The sequence below is a fragment of the Anomaloglossus baeobatrachus genome, chromosome 4 (assembly GCF_048569485.1).
Source record: "Anomaloglossus baeobatrachus isolate aAnoBae1 chromosome 4, aAnoBae1.hap1, whole genome shotgun sequence".
In the NCBI taxonomy this organism is placed as follows: domain Eukaryota; kingdom Metazoa; phylum Chordata; class Amphibia; order Anura; family Aromobatidae; genus Anomaloglossus; species Anomaloglossus baeobatrachus.
In genome coordinates, this window is record NC_134356.1 from 560,503,704 (window position 1) to 560,516,198 (window position 12,495).

Genomic DNA, 12,495 nt, shown 5'->3' on the forward strand with positions numbered 1-12,495 from the left:
TCAGAGATTTATTTTTTTGCATGCAGCAGAGCTTAAAGCTGCTTTTGCCCACACCAGGCTTTCAGTGTACATTTCCATAGACAGAAGCGGCTAATCACAGAGGGGGGGCTGGAGTCTGACTTCATCTTATGCGCTCCTCAGTCAGACTAATGATAAAGCCAGGACGGTTAAACTAATATTGCAGGTAAACAAAAACACAGTTTACAGTAAGAGACATAGGGCTGTAATCTGAATGTTAACTCTTACAGCATGCCGTCTTCAGATTACATGGCCAAAACCTGCTGACTGAGTCTCTTTAAGAACTCCTAGAAACAGTTTCAGAAATCATGTCAACTGTTTCCAATATTAAAGGTTTACTCTCAACACTAAAGGCCCTGTCACATACAGAGATAAATCTGCGGCAGATCTGTGGTTGCAGTGAAATTGTGGACAATCAGTGCCAGGTTTGTGGCTTTGTACAAATGGAACAATATGTCCATGATTTCACTGCAACCACAGATCTGCCAAAGATTTATCTCTGTGTGTGACAGGGCCTTTCGAGCCCGATTCATTATTGGTTTTTGTCCATCTTTTGGTGTTTGGCACTTTTGTGATTTTCAACATATTGATGTTTGCATTCGAACTTTTTTTAAAGTCCCTTTTTTTTAGTTCACCACTGTGGGACATAGATTGCCAAGTGCTTTATTTGGCTCTCTCTGACATTCACAAAGAGAATGACCAGAGTGATTGTGCACTTGTATGTCTATTGCTCCATGTTGTGATCGGTGGGGGTCCCAATGGGTAGATTAGTGTTCTTTCTAAGCTGAGCAAGCTGGAAACAAAGACGAGACAACAATTTACTAAAATATTTAAAGGGTCCAATAACCGCTCTAGACATGTGCAAGGTTTGGTGTACTTTAGGCTGCTTTCACACTACGTTTTTTTAACATCCATCATGAACGTTTTTTTTAACGCAAAAACGGATCCAGTGCAAATGCGTTTTCATTTCAATGCATTTGCAATGGTCTCGCATCAACATGCGTTCACCTGCGTTTGCGTGCGTTATAGTGAGGATCCAGCAACTTGCAGTTTTTTAACTTTTTTCAAAAACGCTACTTGTAGCGTTTTTGAGCTGCGTCCAAATACTGCAAATTGCTGGATCCTGACTAAACAGCACACAAACGCATGTGAACGTTGGCATGCTAATAGACAGGATCCTGCTTGCTCTACTGAGCATGCACAGAAACCAGCCTCGGGTGATCAGTCTCTCTCTCCACCTCCCTCTCTCCCTCTCTCCCCACCTCCCTCTCTCCCCCTCTCCCCCTCTCCCCCTCTCCCCCTCTCTCCCTCTCTCTCCACCTCCCTCCCCCTCCCTCCCTCTCTCTCCCCCGCCTGAGAGCGGAGGACCGTCGTAACCAATGTAAATATCGGATAAACCGCGGTCTTAGTTACCCGATGTTTACGTTGGTTACGTGTGCAGGGAGCAGCAGCCCTGCAGATGCTCGTAACCAATGTAAATATCGGGTAACCGTGGGCTTAGTTACCCAATGTTTACGTTGGTTACGTGTGCAGGGAGCCGGCTCCTAGCACCTGCAGACGCTCGTAACCAATGTAAATATCGGGTATCCAAGCAAGTTACCCGATCTTTACCTTGGTTACGAGCCTCCACAGCTGTTAGATGTCGGCTCCCAGTCTCATGTTCAGTTCCCCTCACTCCCGATCACATGACTCCAATGCCCGCCCATAAACTTAAAGTGACAGGATCCTGCAAAATAACACATGCGTTTGCATGCGTTTTTTTGCTGTAAAAGCAGGATCCACTTTTGCAGCAAAAAAACGTTCATGACGCATGTTAAAAAAACGTAGTGTGAAAGCAGCCTTACACATGTCATTTCTAGAGTACGTAGCTTCTCAGGTATTAGTGGGTTGGACCTCACGGATTCATAATCTTTTCTTTAGATAGGTGATAACTTGTAGTGTAGGTGAAAACCTTATAACGCTAGAATTGTGAATGTAGCTCTGGACTATAATAAAAACGGTAACTCATGATAAGTAAAAGATAATTTTCATCAACAATAATAATTATATCTATATGTGAAATCTAAAATGACCCTGAAAGGTAGACATACATATACACTATCATATGTTCACACGTAGGGTTTATGCTGCTTATTTTAGGCAGCATACTTGGTGCGTAAAATACACAGCTTTCTCCCGTACCGATATAATCAATGAGATTTCTAAAATCTCAGGCACCAGCTGTTTTTTTTTCTTTTGCAGGCATTTTGTGCCCTGCTACATTTTTCACAAGGGTGTCAACTCCTTTGGGATTGTTGCAGCACTTTTCACCCATTCAAATGAATATGTTAAAAATGCAACAAAAATGTGTAAGTTGTACAGTTCAAAAACATAAAAGGTGAATATACCTAAAGACAAACTATAAAAAGAGGGTTGAAAAGTGTAGAGTGCCTTGCGAAAGTATTCGGCCCCCTTGAATTTTTCAACTTTTTCCCACATTTCAGGCTTCAAACATAAAGATAAAAAATGTAATGTTATGGTGAAGAATCAACAACAAGTGGGACACAATTGTGAAGGTGAATGATATTTATTGCTTATTTTAAACTTTTTTAAAATATAAAGTGGGAAAAAAGTGGGGTGTGCAATATTATTCGTTCCCTTTAAGTTAATACTTTGTAGCACCATCTTTTGCTGCGATTACAGCTGCAAGTCGCTTGGGGCATGTGTCTATCAGTTTTGCACATCAAGAGACTGAAATTCTTGCCCATTCTTCCTTTGCAAATAGCTCGAGCTGAGTGAGGTTGGATGGAGAGCGTTTGTGAACAGCAGTTTTCAGCTCTTTCCATAGATTCTCGATTGGATTCAGGTCTGGACTGTGACTTGGCCATTCTAACACCTGGATACGTTTATTTGTGAACCATTCCATTGTAGATTTTGCTTTATGTTTGGGATCATTGTCTTTTGGAAAACAAATCTCCATCCCAGTCCAAGGTCTTTTGCAGAGTCCAACAGGTTTTCTTCAAGAATGGTCCTGTATTTGGCTCCATCCATCTCCCCATCAATTTTAACCATCTTCCCTGTCCCTGCTGAAGAAAAGCAGGCCCAAACCATGATGCTGCCACCACCATGTTTGACAGTGGGGATGGTGGGTTCAGGGTGATGAGCTGTGTTGCTTTTACGCCAAACATATTGTTTGGCATTGTGCCCAAATAGTTTGATTTTGCTTTCATCTTACCATAGCACCTTCTTCCACATGTTTGGTGTGTCTCCCAGGTGGCTTGTGGCAAACTGTAAACGACACTTTTTATGGATATCTTTGAGAAATGGCTTTCTCCTTGCCACTCTTTCATAAAGGCCAGATTTGTGCAGTATACGACTGATTGTTGTAGATCTCTGCAGTTCATCCAGAGTGATCATGGGCCTCTTTGCTGCATCTCTGATTAGTCTTCTCCTTGTTTGAGATGAAAGTTTGGATGAACGGCCAGGTCTTGGTAGATTTGCAGTGGTATGATACTCCTTCCATTTCAATATGATCGCTTGCACAGTGCTCCTTGGGATGTTTATCGTTGTGGAAATCTTTTTGTAACCAAATCCGGCTTTAAACTTCTCCACAACAGTATCATCGACCTGCCTGTTGTGTTCCTTGGTCTTCATGATGCTATCTGCACTTTAAACAGAACACTGAGACTATCACAGAGCAGGTGCATATATACAGAGACTTGATTATACACAGGTGGCTTATATTGATCATCCTCAGTCATTTAGGACAACATTGGATCGTTCAGAGATCCTCAATGAACTTCTGTAGTGCGTTTGGTGCACTGAAAGTAAAGAGAAAGAATAATATTGCATACCCCACTTTTTCAGTTATTTATTTTTTAAAAAAGTTTAAAATAAGCAATACATTTCGTTCAACTTCACAATTGTGTCCCACTTGTTGTTGATTCTTCACCATAACATTAACATTTTTATATTTATGTTTAAAGCCTGAAATGTGGGAAAAGGTTGAAAAATTCAAGGGAGCCAAATACTTTCGCAAGGCATTGTATATAGTTTGGCATGCGTTGTCTAAAATGAAAAGACATAGTGGCCACTCAAAGTATTCTTATTGTCTTACTATATACAAATAAGAACTCAGCTGGCCAGTATATCAGATTTATCATTGCTTCCCCGAGTTCTGTGGCTACTGATAGTATTCTTACTAAGGCTTTTACTACTAGCACCTTTAAAGGGAACCTGTCAGGTGCAATATGCATCCAGAACCACGAGCAGTTCTGTGTGCATATTGCTAATCCCTGCCTAACTGTCCCAGGCTATAGTAGTATAGATAAGAGATCTTTAGAAAAAGTATTTCTAAAGATCCTTTATGATATGCTAATGAGCGCAGGAACTAATCACAAGGGAGTTAGTTCCTGCAACTAGTCCGCCCTTTTAGCATGTTAGCACGCCCACAGGGGCGTAATAACATGCTATTCAATGCCCATTCCCCAGTGTCATCAGCGGTGATGTGCGGACCTGTGTCTGTTGTCACTGCTTCAGATGCCAGGCAGTGCGCATGATCAGAAGTTCCAGCACTACCGATCATGCACAATAGACCTCTCTGAAGCCAGGGAGCGTACACCCAGCTCCATAGTGCACATGACCGGAAGTGCGGTGACTTCTGATCATGCACACGGAGCCTAAACCCGGTGCCTGAAGTGGTGACAACTGACACAGGAACGCACGTCACCGCTGATGACGCTGGGCAATGGGCGCCCTGTGGGCATGCTAACATACTAAGAGGGTGGAAAAGTCGTGGGAACGAACGCCCTTGCGACTAGTCCCTGTACTCATTAGCATATCGTAAAGGATCTTTAGAAATACTTTTTCTAAAGATCTCTTTATGTATGCTACAATAGCTTGGGACAATTAGGCAGGGATTAGCAATATGCCCCAGAACTGTTTGTGCTTCTGGATGCATATTGGACTTGACAGGTGCAGTTCTATTTTATTTTTGTACCAGGGTCTGATGCAGGACAGAGACCTATGAACTCTAATGAGTGATGACGTGCCCTGGGACATGGATAAAGCTTATGACGAATCTAAAGCCTGCAATCTGTTCTCATCTACCCATCAGTGGATATGGGTTCTCTGTTACAAAACGTTTATTTCCTGCTTGGTCTGGTGATGGTATGTGTAATTTTGCAGACTACGGTTTGATTTGACTACAATGTGTGGCTAGTATGAAGAACACAGGTAACATAATATATATTGGCCTTCTAAGGATACAAATGTGCATAATGTGACAGTTTATTGTAAACTAACAAAATCCATTCCTAAAAAACAACAAATGTCAACATCAAAGATTCATGCAAAATTCTACAGATCACCAATGTACACAAGAAGAGGTCACACAAGGAAGTCAATGTCAGCCTGAGCAAACCCCAAGATCAGCATAAAATGACTTGTTACCATTTTCTGGCAAAGCTTGAACAAATACATGACATCACAAAGGCTTACCAAACATGCGTGTGAGCTGCTACACTGTAAACAGTCTGTAGATGTTGGCTTTGGCATTGAGGTGTTTACGTTGTTCTCTTGCCAGACACTCTGACACCTCATCTGTCATCTTGAGAGATGATGTTGCAGGGCATTGGTCCCTTATGTGTAAAGTTTGCAAAGAAAGCACTCTAGAGGATGCCACGGAGGGGTCAGATCTTGGTTCATGCCCAAACTGACATCACAATAATCGTTTTGACACAAATCACTGGTACCAGGAAGCACCGGGACTTACATGATAGGCCAGGCATGCACATACAACATCAAGAAACCTTGGAAGCAGCTTCTATTTGTGCCTTCACCCACAAACAGAAAGACACATCTATCAAAGTGTTTCTTCAATTAGATGAGGATGAAAAGAATGAGCATTTTATCTTTACTGATATTGCAAATGTGAGAAAAGCTAAGACGGGAAACTATAGGCAAGGAGATGATTGTTAAAGATTGGTTTCTACATTTACAGCAGCTTTTTACAATTAGAATTCTGATTTGCCAACCTGATGTCAGATTCTTTAATTTAGAACCTGTAAAGTTTGCACTCAGCCAAGCCGGGAACAAAGAGAGACCTTGTATGGTGGCACACAGCGTCTTAAGTGGCGCCATATGGTGGCTCCATGCTTTCAGGAGAATACATCTGTAATATACAGTTTTTCATCATGGAATTCATGTGAACATGTGAAAAAAAAAAGCTCAGAATGCCTCTGTAAGAAATTGCCCAGAGGTACAGTATGGGCTCATCGTAAGCTACATAGACCGTATTACGTCCATGTGCCTCATGAACTAAAAAAAAAAATCCCATTTACTTGAAGTAACACTTTGATTATTGATTATTTAACTTGAACAACTAATTATATGAGAAAACACCTTAACCCCTTCATTGCCAACAAGCATCTACTGTACACCTCTCAATAACCTTTAAATTATAGGCTGAGATTTTTAACATATGTGATCCTTGCTATAATTCTATGGTCCTTATTAGCAAAGTTCTGGCAACCTGATGACAAATCATGAAATATTAACATGCACATTACATTGTGTAACGGCACGTTCATAGCATCACTTCAGGAAATACGCTAAGTCTTATCAGATATTCCTCTGCGTGGGGCATGACCATTGTATTGGCAATTGTCCAGACCCCATACAGTGGATATGTTGAACATCTGATTGTATTTCCTTTGCGAAAGAGAGATAATTGTTTATACAATCTCTAATACTGATATTATGTCTAAGTTTTCTCTTCTCTTGACATCATATAATACATGTCACATGTAGTTGGTAAATATAACCTAACAGAAGAATGGAGGCTTTGTCTGGTATATTCATTTAGTAGGAATGTGTAATGTTGCTTGTGCAAATGAAGGGGTTAATTGTTCCGCAGAAGTGATGGAAACCATTGTAGTTCTTGTAAAAATGACAAAACCCAAAGAAACACCAACCAAACACCAAGCAGAGGTGCCACACAATGACTACGACGGTCTTACATGTGAAACACTTGGGAACTGTCTTTGGCTTTGTCATGACACATGTGGAAACCTTCTTACAATGTCTACTGTTGACTAAGGAACACAAATAGGTCAGAAGTTGATTTGGTCAGCTCTTCTACACTAGAAATGTTTTTGCCCGGTTGAGGATTGGAGAATATTACCCAGTGACACGTTCTAAGACAATATCTAAAAGCCTAAACCTACAGGAATTACAAACCCGATATAAATAACCTTATAATTGTAACCTGATATAATAAATATGTCCATTATATTGTGAAAGTGATACAGAGAATTATGGAAGCTACTTTGGTCACTGAGCAATAGAAGAATATCACCTTCAATGGTTCAGTAGGACAGCCATACCGTGCAAGTTACATATGTTATAACTACACATTCAATATCCCACCAGGAGAAGTTCTGTCCTTACATCTATTTGTAAGGCTGAGGCTAGGTGTTCCCACTCGCTGTGCCTATTCATTTGTGTAAAATGTTTCTTTCATTGCGGTCACAATGTGGGCACTCCTATTACTAGGCATAAACACACAAAGGGTTTATAAAAAATGACAGACAAAGGTGGATAAATATTATCTGTTGACACAAACGAGTTTATACTAGTAAATGGGCATGAAACAACAATGTATCTGTGGCTTCTTTTCTTAGAATTCTGTGTTGTGCCATTCCTCAGTTACTCCTTTCACAAATTCCAGATATATCATGACAATTTGGTTACACCAGTTGGGGCTGTGCCTCAACACAGTCTGACACTGTCCCATCAGTGCTAACAATACCAAACTGTGGAGAAACATACCCAATGAATTGACAATGGGAACGGTAACACCCAGTTGTCAATGTATTCCTGAGACTCTAGGGGTAACAGCAGAGGAATGGCTCAATGCGAGGTATGAGAAAAGATGATCCAGAATTGTTATATCTAGAGACATGCAAGTATTAACCAGAAATGGGAGGGCTTCTATAAAAAGCCACCACTCCTAAGTTTTTCATTCATTTAAAGAGTGTATATGTGCATGTTGTGTAGTGTATTAACATACTCCCCTACCGCTGCTCTCTCCGGGATTCAGCATTGTTTTGCTCCAATTTTCCGTGACGTGACCGTTCTGCAGACTCTAGGAGTCACACTGCGGTCTGTGTGATCCGGAAGTCACTTTTACAATTTAAGTCTATGGAGCATCAGAACAAGACTCTGTAGACTTTTATTGTAAAACAGGATTCAGTCTCACAAACAGAGCATAGAGTGAGCCAGCTAGTCTCAATTGCGGTGTCGATACTTAGAAGCAGAGAAGAGCAACACTAAACACCGGAGAAAGCAGTGGTGAGTATACTATCACACTATGTAACATGCACATACACATATTTAATAAATAAAACATTTAGTCGGAGTGTGTCTTTAATGCCTTTTTCCTACATGACATTTTTTGTCATTGAAAGGGTGCAGGTGTATGGATAGGGATCAAGAGCTAAGCCCTTTCCACACAGGGCAGGTGGTGGCTGTTTTATAGAACTGATTGCTGCTTTGTAACCACTTAAAGGGAACCTACCAGGTGGAATATGCACCCAGAACCATGAGCAGTTCTAGGTGCATATTGCTAATACCTGCCTAACCGTCCCTGTATCTAGTAGCATAGATAAAGGGATCTTTAGAAAAAGTATTTCTAAAGAACCTCTATGATATGGTAATTAGCACAGGGACTAGTCGCAAGGGCGTTAGTTCCTGTGCTCATTTCGCCCTCTTAGCATACCCACAGGGATGTACTAACATGCTATTAAGTGTGCACTGCCCAGCGTCATCATCAGCAGTGATGTGCGTACCTGTGTCCTTTGCACTGCCTCAGAACGCTGGTCATAGGGTCAGTGCACATGATCAGAAATCTCCAGCACTTCCGGTCATGTGACCTACACCAGTTTGAAGCTGGGACGCGTACACCTGGCTTCATAGTGCACTTAACCGAAAGTCCAGGATCATGCACACTGAGCCGAAATCCAGCATCGGGTGCGGTGGCAGCAGAGGTGAGAGCGACCATGCCTCTGATGCTGCACATTCATTAGCATGTTAGCACACCCACAGGGGCGTGCTTATATGCTAAGGGGGCTGATTAGCCAAGGGAACTAACACCCTTGCGACTAGTCCCTAGCCTCATTAGCATATAATGAAGGATCTTTAGAAATACTTTTTCTAAAGATCTCTTTATCTATGCTAGTGTATACAGGGATGGTTATGCAGGGATTAGCAATATACACCCAGAACTGCTCGTGGTTCTGGGTGTATATTGCACCTGACAGGTTCTCTTTAAACATCACTGGCAATTTAGTGATAGCAGCTTTAAAACGGTGCAATCCTGCTGGGGAATGCAGTACAAGTGCCCATCGTTCCTCCCTTCGCAATACAATCACTTAGTCCAGCTAACGTTGCTGCCATCTTGGTTATGCCATGAGGCACAGCAACAGACAGGATTTCATAGCTTCATAGGAAATTGTGAATTTTACTATATACTAAAGGTTTATAAAAGGGAAAAATTAAAAAAATAATAATTTTGAGATTTAAAAAAAATAAAAAAATTGTATCCATAAAATGTCTGATCTATCAAAATATAATATTATATAACCGGTAAAATAAATTCCATTTTTTTTTTTTTGCTCTTCCATAAAAATGCAATAAAGTTCTCACACAGCTCCATCAACAGAAAAATAAAAAATTATCTTGGAAAATCGTGGCACAAACCATAATGACTGAAGATCCAAATTCTTTCAGCCATTAAAATAATATAAAACTGTACAATTTTGGCATCACTGTAATTGTACTGAAGGAATAATCATGGTGGCCAAGTCATTTTTACTACACAATGAATGCTGTAAAAACAAAATGCAATAAACTATAATAGAGGGAGGTTTCACCAGGTCCCCCATTTTTGTTGTTTTTCTTTTTTTTCATGTCTTTAGTATATGGTAAAATGGTATTGGTATGTTGATGGAAAAAATAAGCTGTGGCTCTTAAAAGAAGGGGAGTAAAAAGCAAAGTGGTGAAAAACAAAAATGGTCTTCTAGTTGAGGGGTTATTATGGATTGATTATAATGTCTAAAACATTGCAGCCCAAAAAGTCACATTGAAATATGGATAAGTTGTCTTCACTTTTAAGCAGCAGGGTGACCACAAACCTCAAGTACATGCTATTATCTTCTCTATGATGTACAGAAATTTATATATAAAATTTATTAAAAGAGCTGAGTTTTTCTTTGACACAATCCCTCACCGGAGGGTACGTAGAGATATTAAAAAAATCTGAACTCACTTGCTCAAAACAAAGGGTTAAGTGACCTAAGCGGGCCAGACACATTAGAAAAAATGTGACAGAACCTAGCGGGATGTCTTATGATGTCATATATATCGGGGCTACTAGACAATCCCCAGAGATCTGCTGTCAGGTTAGAAAATAATAAGATGTGTCAAATGGTAACATTCCTGGATTTTTGTTCTCCCGGGAGGTAAGTCGTTGTCAAATGTGCCAGGGGCAGCTATTCTCCATCTTCCTATTGAAATAAACTTGCAGGTTTGTCTGATAGCAGAGTGCATGTTCATAGTGAAGCTGAATGCAATAACTACCAAACAACAACTACATTTCATGAATTCACCACTGCTAACAAAACAATTTGAAATCTTTTTTTAATTAATCTCCCCAAGTGAGACATAAGACAGGAGATGGTTATCCGACATGACACCATCTGTGCTACTTACTTACCCATCCCTTTTGTGTGGTTGAAGTCCCCTTTCACAACTTTGCAGGTTTTACCATCGCCATTGCAGACCCCGCATCGATCTTCTTTGGCAGCAGAACCAATAATCCCATCACAGCCAATTTTCTAAAACGAAAGATAAGAGTTTCCAATTGTTTCCTACTTTTGAAGGTAGACAAGGTGGCATCCAGCTCAAAGGAAGTATTTTAAGATCAGGAGTATTCATAACTGACTGCTATGGCATTAAACCCTACCTATACCAGCACTTAACCCCCTTATCTAGAAAGTGTGTGTCCATCCGACATAGTTGTAGTATAAGCTGGAGGAGTGAGATAATTTTGTTATTAAGTTCTGTTTTCTGTGTTCCTAAAACAGTTTGTATGTTCTCCCCATGTTCTCGTGCGAACCCTCCGGGTTCTCCGGATTCCTCCCACACTCCAAAGACATACAGATAGGGAATTTAGATTGTGAGTCCCAGTCGGGACAGTGATGATGATGTATGTAAAGGCTGCGGAATATTATGGCGCTATATAAGCAATGCATAATAAATAAAAATCTGTGTAGGGAATGGACCTGCTACATAAAAAGATGCATATTGAAGCAGGAGAAGCCTACAGACATTAATAGGATACCTGTAGTTCCTTTTTGCTGGGAGACTTGGGTGACTGTCTACAAACAGTCATGGCGGAAAGTGTTGGCACCCTTGAAATTGTTTCAGAAAATGAGGTATTTATCTCAGAAAATTATTGCAATTACACATGTTTTGTTATACACGTTTATTTCCTTTGTGTGTATTGGAACAGCACAGAAAACCAGAATCAAAGGCAAATTGGACATAATTTCACACAAAATCCCAAAAATGGTCAGGACAAAATGTTGGCTCCTTTTCAAAATTGTGGGTAAACAACTTTGTTTCAAACATATTATGCGCGTTCAAACTTAAGGGGGTTTTACATGCAACGACATCGCTAACGAGATGTCGTTGGGGTCACGGAATTCGTTACGCACATCCAACCTCGTTAGCGATGTCGTTGCGTGTGAAACGTACGAATGACCGCTAACGATCAAAATTACTCACCTAATCGTTGATCGTTGACACATCGTTCTAATCCCAAATATCGTTGCTGTTGCAGGACGCAGGTTGTTCGTCGTTCCTGAGGCAGCACACATCGCTATGTGTGACACCCCAGGAACGAGGAACAACACCTTACCTACGTCCTCCGGCAATGAGGTGGGCGTCACTTTCTTTCGGCTGTTCTCCGCCCCTCTGCTTCTATTGGACGGCTGCCGTGTGACGTCAGTATGACGCTGCATGAACCGCCCCCTTAGAAAGGAGGCGGTTCATCGGCCACAGCGACGTCGCTAGGCAGGTAAGTACGTGTGACGGGTCCTAGCGTGTTGTTCGCCACGGGTAGCGATTTGCCCATGACGCACAACCGACGGGGGCGGGTGCCAGCGATTTGCCCGTGATGCACAAATGACGGGGGCGGGTGCTTTCACCAGCGACAATGCTAGCGATGTCGCTGTGTGTAAAGCAGCCTTCACCTGTGGCAAGTAAGAGGAGTGAGCAATATGAAAATTACACCTGAAAGCGGATACAATGAGAAGTTGACTCAATCTTTGCATTGTTTGTCTTTACGTGGCAAACTAAGCATGGAGAACAGAATGAGGAGAGGAAAACTGTCTGAAGACTTGAGAACCAAAATTGTTGACAAATATCAAGAATTCT

At 41.2% G+C, this 12,495-nt stretch overlaps 1 protein-coding gene across 1 annotated transcript in view; it reads right to left on the bottom strand.

Moving 5' to 3' along the window:
* The window catches only part of ADAMTS17 (ADAM metallopeptidase with thrombospondin type 1 motif 17), a 398,711-nt gene that overhangs the window by 109,475 nt on the left and 276,741 nt on the right, over nucleotides 1–12,495 (bottom strand). Inside the window, exons 15-16 of the mRNA XM_075342840.1 lie at nucleotides 10,772–10,892; nucleotides 7,017–7,091 (exon numbers count right to left, since the gene is read on the bottom strand). Of these exons, the coding sequence (XP_075198955.1) occupies nucleotides 7,017–7,091; nucleotides 10,772–10,892 (196 nt within the window). The remainder of the gene's footprint in view (nucleotides 1–7,016; nucleotides 7,092–10,771; nucleotides 10,893–12,495) is intronic.